This window comes from Schistocerca cancellata, chromosome 3 (genome assembly GCF_023864275.1).
Source record: "Schistocerca cancellata isolate TAMUIC-IGC-003103 chromosome 3, iqSchCanc2.1, whole genome shotgun sequence".
NCBI lineage: Eukaryota > Metazoa > Arthropoda > Insecta > Orthoptera > Acrididae > Schistocerca > Schistocerca cancellata.
In genome coordinates, this window is record NC_064628.1 from 232,732,082 (window position 1) to 232,745,221 (window position 13,140).

Consider the following 13,140-nt stretch of genomic DNA (forward strand, 5'->3'; position numbering starts at 1 on the left):
ATCTTCGTACCGGGAGAGTTGTTATATAATTAAGAATCGGTAACGGTAAACTCATAAAGCTCGTGAAAGATGACTGGCTGTAATTGTTGTGTGAATGCAATCAGGGTACGTAGGGACGCGTTACTTGAATTAAAAGTGGAATAAATTAACTGTGTCGTACAAAAGTGTTCGCATATTTCAACTTGTGCATTATTGTTAGAATATCTTGGAAGGGAATAAATCGTAGGACATTATGGGAGCATACATAGGGCATGCCCTGCAGGCTGTCAGAACATTTCTTATCGGCGCATGTACCTTGTTCGCCCTCCGAAACTGGTTACTTTTATCTGTCTGATGCCTAATTTTCCTATCAGCCAGGCTAAAGCAAGAGAAATCAGCATTAAATCAATTAATATTACGGAGTGCGGCTAACACTGTTAAAGTGAACGGAGAGATGAAAATCACAGGGCGCCATGTCCGGCCTGTATGGTGGGTGATCATACACCTCCCATCGAAAACGGCGCAGGATCGTCTTCTTCGCGCTTGCAGCGTGCGGTCCAGAATTGTCATGAAGAAGGAAACGCATAACAGGTACGTTATGTGAGGTGCATGAAATCAGGTGAAACCTTTCAGCAGCCACTTCACACTTGGCTGGAGACATTAAGTGCTCACGGTGCACTCAGAACTGAAAAGTGCTTATGATGCCATGGACGGGCACACTAGAGACAATGTGCAACATTTCTGTGCAAAGCATCACAGATTTTTCTCTGGGGTTTCTATTTCGCGACCGATCGGAGGTTAAAATAATAGCCTTCGTAAATTAATTGTATGTCCGTCTTGACCACAAAATAATTTATTCATTTCCTGGACCGTTTCGGACACTGGCCATCTCAAGATGGCATGAAATAGATTAATAGAAAGCTGTCATCAATGTTGTTGGTACAAATTACAAGTGCCTGTATACGATGGGGTTCCTGATTTAAGTATTACATTGAAGAGATAAAAAATTAAATTACATTACATGCATTAAAAATTGTATAAGACAGTATCAAACGACCTCTTTTATTGTGAGAGAGTAACATGTATTATACTCCTCAATGTAATGTTGAAAGACGTAAGCTAAATTATTAATGGGTTAATATCACTGCAAACAGCACTTGCAAGTAGTACCGAAAACACTGATGAGACTTAATCTAATAAATTAACTAATTTAATATTGTCTTAAAGATAGTCAGTGGAAGATTGCAGCGTAGAATTAAATTGAATCGGCAGCTGCAAAAAATGAGTTAAGTCAATTGGAGCTATTTTCACGATAATAAGATAAAACTGTTTTTATTAGTAGTTCTTAACATTTTTAACCTGGAATGCTTTTTAAGGGTAGGGGACTGAGGAATGACTGCATAAAAATAATAAGTGTTTTCAAGAAAACAGTGCAGTATCTCCCACAGTTTATTTGGTGGACTTACGCCTTTCTTCCAGTGAATAAGATACGATAATTATTTATTAAACTTCAGGTATCATTCAGACATCATATTTTATATAGCATATTAGAAAAATAAATGGTTTCAACTGAAAAGTGACGTATTTCCTTCAATTTGTTTGGTGGACTTTTTAAACATTATTTTATGTGGTCCAGTTTACTTAAATATGGTAGTAACAATACAGATTACAACATTTTACTCAGTGTCCTCCGAGGTTGTTGGCCATTCCAAAGTGACAACCTGTGCAACATACTTCATTACTTTCCTAATGTCTTCAAGATTCTTTGCATTAATCGGTACACGTCCTTGTGGATACGATGGTTGCATAGACAGTTGGATATTTCGGACTGCTGGCAAGCTCCTGGATTTCCTATCTGGTACTCAAACGATAAAAATGATACGATGCTGAATCTGATATTCCTATCCTTAGGTACATTTTTAGAAACACTGTCTAAAGATAGGCGTGTCTGGTTATACTAGGAACGCCAGCAGACTTTGAAATCAGAAATGTCACTTCTGTTCACCGAAGTAACACTATACTTCTTACAGTATGTGCTAGAAGAATAATTTCTACAAATTGTTTTAAAGTGTGATCTCTGTCGGATTTCCTGATTATCTTCTTTATTAATCCAAATTGTCTGTCAGATGGAAGTAGGAGTGACCCCTTACCGGCAAGTAATGAGATATTAGTTTGAATCTCCCAATATATACAAGTGAGAGAAGGAATCTTACCACTGGATGATTCCGATTCTGCAGGGGGCAAGTATCTAAAAACAAGTGTAGCTCCGTACTTTATTACGTATTTCATTGTCAGTACAGATCTTTATAAATGAAAAAACTTCGTTACAATCCCTTTTCGCTTGACCTTCACGAGAATTTCCTCTTTTGAAGTTATAGATATTCCGTAATCTGTGAAAGACCTGCAACCCGTTTTCAAACGACATCGACTTTATGCAGGACGAATGCCTTATGTACACCGATGAGCCAAAACATTATGACCACCTACTTACTAGCTTGTTTGTCCATCTTTTTTCTATCTTTGGAAGGAAACAGGTCTCTGAGCCCGCGTGTCAGAGATCCGACAGCTTGTCGGTAGATTTAGGGATGTATGTTGCATTAGATATCTATGCGCAGGTCATGTAATTCGCGTTAATAACGGGCGGTTGATTTGGGTAAGCGGTGATTGCGCCAGATAGCGCCCATATGGGCTCCAAAGGGTTTTACATCAGGCAAGCTTGGTTGCCGAGACATCAGCGTGAGTGAGTTCACTATAACGCTCCTCAAACCACTGTAGCACGGTTCTGGTTCCGAGGCAGGGATAATTACACTGATGAAAGATAACAACGCCGTCAGGGAAGACATCAAGCATGAAGGGATGCAGGTGGTTCGCAGCTGTAAGCATGTCTTTGTTTACTACGACAGGTTCGGTGCAAGAGCAGGAGAATGTCTCCCATAGTGTAATACTGCTCCCACCAGCTTGCGTCGGTCGCGCGCTGCACGTTTCGATGACGACGTTTGTGGAGACGACCATTGTCCTAGTGCGACAAAACTGTTATTCACCTGAATAGCCGACACGTTTCCATTGATCAACGGTTGAATCGCGATGGTCCCGTGGCCACTGCAATCGTAACTGACGATGTCGTTGGGTCAACATGTGAACACGTAGGGGTGGTCTACTGCGGAGTTCCAGGGTCAGCACTGTACGACAAACGGTGTGCTCCGAAACATTTGCGTGAGCACCAGCATTGTGCTCTTTCGGCAGAGATGCCACAGATCACTATCTGTCCTACTTTACAGAGCAGACAAGCCTCCGAACACCTCGTTCTGTAGCCGGCTGCGGTGGTCTCGCGGTTCTAGGCGCGCAGTCCGGAACCGCACGACTGCTACGGTCGCAGGTTCGAATCCTGCCTCGGGCATGGCTGTGTGTGATGTCCTTAGGTTAGTTAGGTTTAATTAGTTCTAAGTTCTAGGGGACTGATGACCACAGCTGTTAAGTCCCATTGTGCTCAGAGCCATTTGAACCATTTTTGAACCTCGTTCTGTGAAGAGTCATGAAGGTCCAGCCATTTAGCGCCTTTTACCGTAGAGTTCACGACAGTAGCACTTGAACATTCTACCAGCTTCGCCGGTTTCGGTACACTCATTGATAGACTTTGCGTAACAATAATCGTCCCTTTGTCAACGTCGCTTATCTCAATGGATTTCCCCACTTGCACCCCATGTCTTCGCTAGGTTGATCCCTGTCCGTGTCTGCTCTTCTCACATACTTTGGATACCGCGTCACGTGACCGCAACGTCACCAGGTGGCATCCAACGTCGCGGTGCGCAGTGGTCATAATGTTTTGGCTGATCGGTATATATGCACGGGGTCTGCGTCCTTTTTCCACAGAATGATGCATATTGCGTTACAGAGTGCCATACAACCACTAACTCGATTTCAGAAATACGGTGACTTAATCCCCTTTTCCAGTTCCTGATTCAATTATGCAAATGAGAACTTCGTTTGACTGCTTCAGTTTCTTTATAACAATTAATTTCTTGAAAGAAATTTGGATGGCGAGGAGGGTCCAAGATACCTTCCTACCAACGAATTTGGCAATAGCCAGACTCAAACCACTGTTCACTTGTCCTTGATTATGTCACTGCCGAGGACATAATCCGGAGAATGCCAACATTATGGTCTTAAATGAGTAAAGTAGAACGTCGTGGTAGAGATCATATGCAGTAAATTCGGCCCCATCCAGACCCGTGTCAGAGGCACAAACACCAGATTAACGCTAGGGGGCCCCGGTGAGACATGTGAAGAGTAGTAGTCATTAGTGGCGTGATGGGGTATGAAATAGGTAATTTGTGGCAGGTACGAACCCGTTCTCGACGTTTTCGAACCAGAAGCGGTCGGCGTCGCGGATGCGGGTGAACTGCTCCCTGATGATGGCGCGGAACAGCTCGCCCGGCCCGTCCTCCGACTCCAGCATGCCTCCGATGTAGAGGTCCACGTTGTCCAGCCGGTTGTTGTACACCGAGGCGAGTCTGCGCAGCAGGTCCGGCCGCGCCGCGAACAGCTTCCGGTTGATGTGCGACCACTCCTTGATGCGGGGCAGCCTGAAGTACGACCTGCGGCACAAGAACTCGTCTCACAGCGTCCGCTTGCGTTTCAGTCGCAGATTTAATCTAGGCATCAGAATGAGATTTTCACTCTGCAGCGGAGTGTGCGCTGATGTGAAACTTCCTGGCAGATTAAAACTGAGTGCCGGACCGAGACTCGAACTCGGGACCTTTGCCTTTCCCGGACAAGTGCTCTACCAACTGAGCTACCCAAGCACGACTCACGCCCCGTCCTCACAGCTTTGCTTCCGCCAGTGCCTGCGTGGACGGGGCGTGAGTCGTGCTTGGGTAGCTCAGATGGTAGAGCACTTGCCCGCGAAAAGCAAAGGTCCGGAATTCGAGTCTCGGCGCGGCACACAGTTTTAATCTAGGCCTCATATACTGTTTAAAACTGTATGGGTTGCAGTTATATTGTGGGGAGGGGGAGGGGGGGCTGAGCACTGGGTGACCGGAGCAGCGTGGCGACCGCAGCAGAAGAGAGACGGCGAAACGAATGTTTTCATTTATATGATGCCTGCAAGGTACACTTTAAATCAGAATACACGGACCTCTAAAAGCGCCATTATTTGATGATGTTGAGCAAAAAAGATACACAACAGAAAACGTCAGTCAGAATTTTATAGACTTTGTTGATTCAAAGTTTTCAATTTAGCACGCTGTTTCTCAGCTACTGTGTCAGAATTTGTGGTTTTTTGTTCTATTTTAATTTTTTTGCAATAAATCGTCACTTTCCACACAGCTAGTGTATCGCATCGATGCACAGTTAATTTAAACATCCAAAAATTTTAAAGGAAAAAAGAAAACATTATCACTTGTTTAAGAGCTAGTGTAGCATCCGTTTCAATTTTGCTTACGTTTTCTGAATTAATTATTGAGAAATTATTTTCTTTACTAACATATTTTTACTTCTTTTATTATTCCTGGTCATGCAGAGCATGAAGTTGTTCTCCTGGTGCGGGTCCATGTCTAGAGCTTGTTTTAGAAGTCTGTCTCTTGTTATTCTTCTTCTGGATTGCGATGAACTTTCCAGAGATAAGAATTTTGGCTGCCCTGATTGTGCGAATAAAACACTGAATTGTCGACTCAAGTCTCGTAAACGTTACTATCGGGCGATAGTCTGTTGCTTGACATGGGCCGACATGAACGTGTTTTGATCGGTAAAGTAATGACAGTTCGTGATTTTTAGCGCAGACTGCAATTATAACGTTTTGAGAGAACGCAAATCTCCTCCTTAAAAATCAGCATGGGTTCTGCAAACAGAGATCTTTGGCAACTCAGCTCACTGTACTCTTCCATGATATCCATAGCGCTGTACACAACGGCGCTCAGGTCGATGCCGTGTTCCTTGACTCCAGGAAGGCACTTGACACCATTCCGCACTGCCGTTTAGTGAAAAACATACGAGCTTACCGAATGTCGGATTAGATTGGCGACTGGATTCAAGACTTCCGTGCAGATGGAACTCGTCGCACTGAATGGAACAAAATCGACATAAACGTAAAGGCAATTTCCAGAGTACTTCAAGGAAATGTGGGAGGAACGCTACTGTTTACAATGTGTGTAAATCGTCTAGTAAAAAGCGCCGGATGCTATTTAATAGAGTTCACAGATGACGCGGTCGTCTATAACAAAATAGCAAGGCCAGAAGACAGTACTGATTTGCAGAATGACCTGCAGAGGATAACTGAATAGTGTGTGATACGATTTTGAGGGCACACGACAGTAAGGTCTTTAGTGCCCATTCTGAATGAATGGTGCAGGCTGTGCCAGTTGAGCATGAACGTAAAAAAAAAATGTAACGTAGTGCGCATAAACAGGAAAAGAAATCTACTGTCGTACAAGTAAACTGCTGGAAACAGTATCTACCTTAAAAGATGCAGGTGTAACTAACCAGAGCGACTTTGAGTGTAACGAGCACATAAAACGAACAGTGGGAAAATCGGATGCCAGACTGTGATTCATAGGAAGAGTCTTAAGAGAATGTAACTCTCCACGAAGGAAGTGGCTTATAGGGCGCTTGTTCGAGTCCCTCTCGAGTCCTTACCAGGTAGGACTGATAGAAGCGATAGAGAAGATCCAACAAAGAGCAAAACATTTCCTCACGGGATCGTTTCGTCGGCGGGAGAGCGTTATCGATATGCTCAACCAGCTCCAGCGGCAGACACCATCGTGGTGCCATTCTTCAACAGGACAACGCTCGTCTACAGGTGATACGTGTCTCTATGAACTGTCTGTGTGACGTTGAAGGACTCACGTCGCCAGCAAAATCTCTAGATCAAGGTGAAACGCGTTAGGCTGTAGCCAGCCTCGCACATCATTCTGATTAAGCATATTTATTGAATTAGTAACACGGCAGTTGGATTCCGTTTTTGAGAGTGTAATACATGCAAAATGCAAGGCTTGATTGAGGAGAGACGATTGCTGAGATTGCCCATTCCTAATTTTAATAAATCTTGTTATAATGATTCTCTGTGTAGTTAGAGGGAAGAACAGCAGAGTGGAGGCCAAGGGATGCCGTTAGCACGGGGAACATGGGGAACCGGCCGCCCCGAGTCATTGTATCGGCTAGGGCAGCTGGTCATTCCGCCACCGTCATTCAGGTGGGCTGGCGGATTCTTTGAGCAGATTGACGTTTCCTTGAACTGGCGGCGCCTGGGCTGGCGCGGTCCACCTGCCGTCTCCAGAACATCTACATCTACATTTATACTCCGCAAGCCACCCAACGGTGTGTGGCGGTGGGCACTTTACGTGTCACTGTCATTACCTCCCTTTCCTGTTCCAGTCGCGTATGGTGCGCGGGAAGAACGACTGCCGGAAAGCCTCCGTGCGCGCTCGAATATCTCTAATTTTACATTCGTGATCTCCTCGGGAGGTATAAGTAGGGGGAAGCAATATATTCGTTACCTCATCCAGAAACGCACCCTCTCCAAACCTGGACAGCAAGCTACATCGCGATGCAGAGCGCCTCTCTTGCAGAGTCTGCCACTTGAGTTTGCTAAACATCTCCGTAACGCTATCACGCTTACCAAATAACCCAGTGACGAAACGCGCCGCTCTTCTTTGGATCTTTTGTATCTCCTCTGTCAACCCGACCTGATACGGATCCCACACTGATGAGCAATACTCAAGTATATGTTGAACGAGTGTTTTGTAAGCCACTTCCTTTTTTGACGGACTACACTTTCTAAGGACTCTCCCAATGAATCTCAACCTGGCACCCTCCTTATCAACAATTAATTTTATATGATCATCGTTTGTTTATCGGGCGACAGTGCGGAACCGTATCGTTCCGCACGCATACTCCCAGATATTTTACAGAAGTAACTGCTGCCAGTGTTTGTTCCGCTATCATATAATCATACAATAAAGGATCCTTCTTTCTATGTATTCGCAGTACATTACATTTGTCGATGTTAAGGGTCAGTTGCCACTCCCTGCACCAAGTGCCTATCCGCTGCAGATCTTCCTGCATTTCGCTGCAATTTTCTAATGCCGCAACTTCTCTGTATACTATAGCATCATCCGCGAAAAGCCGCATGGAACTTCCGACACTATCTACTAGGTCATTTATATATATTGTGTTAATCAATGGTCCCATAACACTCCCCTGTGGCACGCCGGAGGTTACTTTAACGTCTGTAGACGTCTCTCCATTGAGAAAAACATGCTGTGTTCTGTTTTTTAAAAAATCTTCAATCCAGCCACACAGCTGGTCTGATATTCCGTAGGCTCTTACTTTGTTTATGAGGCGACAGTGCGGAACCGAATCGAACGCCTTCCGGAAGTCAAGGAAAATGGCATCTACCTGGGAGTCTGTATCTAATATTTTCTGGGTCTCATGAACAAATAAAGCGAGTTGGGTCTCACACGATCGCTGTTCCCGGAATCCATGTTGATTCCTACAGAGTAGATTCTGGGTTTCCAGAAATGACATGATACGCGAGAAAAAACATGTTCTAAAATACTACAACAGATCGATGTCAGAGATATAGGCCTATAGTTTTGCGCATCTGTTCGACGACCCTTCTTGAAAACTGTAACTACCTGTGCTCTTTTCCAATCATTTGGAACCTTCCTTTCCTCTAGAGACTTGCGGTACACGGCTGTTAGGAGGAGGGCAAGTTCTTTCGAGATCTCTGTGTATAAACGAATTGGTATCCAGTCAGGTCCAGTGGACTTTCCTCTGTTGAATGATTTCAGTTGCTTTTCTATTCCTTGGACACTTATTTCGATGTCAACCAGTTTTTCGTTCGTGCGAGGATTTAGAGAAGGAACTGCAATGCAGTCTTCGTCTGTGAAACAGCTTTGGGAAAAGGTGTTTAGTATTTCAACTTTACGCGTGTCATCCTCTGTTTCAAAGCCATTATCGTCCCAGAGTGAATGGATATGCTGTTTTGATCCACTTTCTGATTTAACGTAAGACCAGAACTTCCTAGGATTTTCTGTCAAGTCGGTACATAGAACTTTGCTTTTGAATTCACTAAACGTTTCACGCATAGCCCTTCTTACGCTAACTTTGACATTGTTTAGCTTCTGTTTGTCTGAGAGGTTTCGGCTGCGTTTAAATTTGCAGTGAAGCTCTCTTTGCTTTCGCAGTAGTTTCCTAACTTTGTTGTTGAACCACGGTGGGTTTTTCCCGTCACTCACAGTTTTACTCGGCACGTACCTGTCTAAAACGCGTCTTACGATTGCCTTGAACTTTTTCCATAAACACTCAACATTGTCAGTGTCAGTGTCGTTTTGATCTGTTAGGTAGTCTGAAATCTGCCTCCTATTACTCTTGCTAACCAGATAAACCTTCCTCCCTTTTTTTCATATTCCTATTCACTTCCATATTCAGGGATGCCGCAACGGCCTTATGATCACTGATTCCCTGTTCTGCGCTTACAGAGTCGAAAAGTTAGGGTCTGTTTGTAATCAGTAGGTCCAAGATGTTATCTCCACGAGGCCGCAATATTTTCTATAAAGCGTCTCCAAACTGCCACTGACCACACGCATAGCGGGCGGGTGTTCTCGGACACCAGGCTGTGGAAACCGTGGCGCCTTGCCAAGATAAGATTGCTTCTTAACTCGGGAAGAGAAAAGCTTCACCGTTAGAATATACCTTGTAGCTTGCCGCCGCTTGGTGCCACTAATAGAATCAGTCTTCATGGAGTATCGGCGGGAAGGAAGGCTGATTTACGGTTGGTCGGTGTTCGCAAAATATGGGAATGGTGGCTTACCATTCGTTGGAACTCACAACTTCCCGAAAACGATCAGACTGTTTCGCCTAATGAGCGTGTCTTTTTGAGACTAGAATTCCCAGTGGGAGAGTTAGAGACATTCATTTAGATTTGCTTACATGCAGGTTTGGTGGCGTCGCATCGTAAGGGCAGATTTGGCAGAACGCAAGTTTTTAGATACAGAATGGACGGAGCCTTTTTCGGAGACGTTTGGAACGCAGACATCTTCGGAGACACTTGGGGAGGAAAGAGAGCAAACGGCAGAAATTGATGCGAAGCAGTACTTAGCAGTCCATCACCTCGTCTCCGTTAAGTTTAAGCATAAGTCTCGCAAGAGAATAGGCACCATTTGATCTTACTTAATATTAATAGGTCACTCTTTGCATTTGATCTTTTTGCCACGATTTAATTGTTGAGTTTTCATGTATGCTTATCGAATCTATGCAATCTACATCACAAGAACGATTCCGCTTTTACGTTCAATTAGACCTTGCTTGAAGTCTGTTACCAAAGTCATCTCAATGCGCTCATGAGCTACACCGCTCATCCTAACAGTTTAACGTGATTATTTCCATGAATATAAGTTCCACACTAATTTCTTGTAAGAGAAAGAAATTGTTTGCTTGTTTTCGTCATTTACTCGATTAACTTGTCAATAAATTATAATGGTTCTGAATTCCTGTTTCATTCCAGTAGCCAGTTGTCCCCCACGATACTTTCTTGTTTATTAATTTAATACAAGATCTACAGCCACGGTTTCTCTGCCAAGGCCAATCTTCCATTCTGTTTCCTTGCACCTGCATCATTACCATACTTGCGAAATATAGTGGGGCGATTTGCATGTCGAAGGGGATACTCAGTATATATCATAGGGTCATTTTCTAAAAAGTATATCCTTAACCTCAGTGAAGTCTTGCATTAAAATGGGCCTGTTCCATTTCTCGGCGAGCTTGCATCATTATGGCATCCTTCCCAATGGAATCAGTGGGTGTATCTACATTTACTCTACATGATTACTCTGCAGTTCACAATATATGCCTGGCAGAGGGCTCATCGAACCACCTTTAAGCTACTTTTCTACCGTTCCACTCTCGAACAACGTGAAGAAAAAACGAACACGTGATTATTTCCGTGCTTATTATTATGATAATTTCTCCCTGTATATGTAGGCGGTAACAAAATATTTTCACACTATGAGGAGAAATCTGGTGGCTGAAATTTCATGAGAAGGTCCTGCTGCAGCGAGAAACTCCTTTGTTTTCATGACTGCCACCGCAGTACGTGTATCACATCAGTGGCACTCTCTCACTTATTTTGCCATAATACAAAACAAACTGGCCATCTTTGAACTTTTTCAATGTCTTTCATCAGTCCTATCTGATGCGGATCCCACACTACTCCAGAAGAGGGCGGACTAGTGTAGTGTATGCAGTCTCTTTAGCCGACCAGTTACATTTTCCAAGTGTTCTGCCGGTAAATCGCAGTCTTTGGTTTTGATTTCCCTACACCATTATCTGCGTAATAGTTCCAATTAATGTTATTCGTAATTGTAATCTCTAAGTATTTAGCTGAGTCTGCAGCCTTCAGATTTGTGTGATTTATCGTGTAACTGAAATTCAGCAGATTCTTTTTAGTGGTCATGTAGATAACTTCACGCTTTTCATGATTTGGAGTCAATTACCACTTTTTCCATCATTGGGATATATGGTCCAAATAATTTTTCAGTTCGTTTTTGATCAGCCGATGACTTTACATGACAGTAAATGATAGTATCTTCTGCAAGCAATGTAAGAGGGCTGCTCAGACTGTCTTCTAAATCGTTTAAGTAGATCAAGGACAAGAGAGGGCGCATAAAACTTTCTTGGGGAGCCCCAGGTACTGCTTCTGTTTTACTCGACGACTTTCCGTCAGTTGTTACGAAGTGTGACCTTTCTCACAGGAAATCAGAAATCCAGTCACACAACTGAGACGATACTACGTAAGCACACAGTTTAATTAGAAGTCACTTGTAAAGCCTTTGGCTACGGAACATTCTACGAGTAGCGGTTGTATACGATTGCTAACTATGGAGCTATTGTATCAGCATACTGTGAATTGAACGTGACTGGTATACAGTCTGGGCTGGAAGCCTTGCCTTTCTTAAGTCTTTTAAAATGCTTCGCTTATCCAGCCACAAGAGGTGTAACGTCATACTGATAACTGGGCTCATGCTGCCAAGTTATTTGCAAATTTCACTAGATTTTTTAATCAATGAAATAACATCACATACCCCCCCCCCCCCCCCCCAACCCGTGGAGCTTCATTTTGTTTCCTCCTCCCTTTATGAGTGCTTCGCTTTTCTTGTGACGCAGTGTACATTCGTGTAAGAGTCACGTTCATGTGAAATCGGAAGAATGTCTTAGAAACTGAGACTGGTTAGGCGGCAGGCGCGTGTTGTGCAGCTGACCTGACGGTGTTGTAGTCGGGCAGGCCGTTGTCGCGGCCGCGCATGATGTTGAGCGCGCCCAGGTCCCTCCTGGAGAACTCCATGGGGCCGAACAGCTTGTCCCGCACGTCGGAGCAGAGCACCGTGTCCTCGCGCTCCGCGATCTGCGACGCCATCCCCAGCAGCAGCTCCTCCAGCGAGCTGTTCGACAGCACGTCCTGCGGCGAAAACACTCACTTTTCAGTCCTCGCTTCTTTGTCGAACACCGTTCTGCAAGTAACAGGTTTAATATGACAAGCAACAACGCAAACATCGTGGACAAACAGGAACCCTTGAAACGTAACCTCATAGTTGATACAGACAGTCTAAGAGGTCGTATTTTGTGTCCATACATATTACAAAAATTTATCGATAGATGTTCCAAATTTCCTCGTAAACCGCTAGACCGATTTCAGCCTTCCGTGACACGTACATCACTTACGTCTGGAAAGAATCGTTGTGGGGGTAAGAGCCAGCTACCTATCAGAGGGGAGGGGGTGAAAAACGAGTGTAGCCCACGACGCGCTAATACCCACACTTTAGCTATACAGTATTTCAGAATGAGAGCACTTAGTGACTTACAATAAATGTTACACAGAATGTAATCCTTTACGAATCTTTTTCTCCCTGACAACCTCACAAAATCGTAAAAGGAAAAAAAACTTTAAAAAAACAGTGTAGATCGCAGAAATCTCTTTTATTCGTGACCGGTTGCAGTCCAAAGACGGACCGCCTCGAGACCGTACTCCATAGTTAATGTGTCGAGACGGATCTGTGGAGACGGATCCACTCAGAAGAAATTGCAGAAGTCTCCAGAGGCTTCTGCAGTTCCTGCTCCATCGATCCGTCTCCACACATTAACCTTGGAGTACGGTGTGAAGATGGTCCA

The 13,140-nt window shown here is 44.1% G+C and overlaps 1 protein-coding gene across 1 annotated transcript in view; it reads right to left on the reverse strand.

Moving 5' to 3' along the window:
* Positions 1-13,140, reverse strand: part of LOC126174871 (dual oxidase) — a 557,146-nt gene that overhangs the window by 89,120 nt on the left and 454,886 nt on the right. Inside the window, exons 8-9 of the mRNA XM_049921282.1 lie at positions 12,234-12,430; positions 4,326-4,574 (exon numbers count right to left, since the gene is read on the reverse strand). Of these exons, the coding sequence (XP_049777239.1) occupies positions 4,326-4,574; positions 12,234-12,430 (446 nt within the window). The remainder of the gene's footprint in view (positions 1-4,325; positions 4,575-12,233; positions 12,431-13,140) is intronic.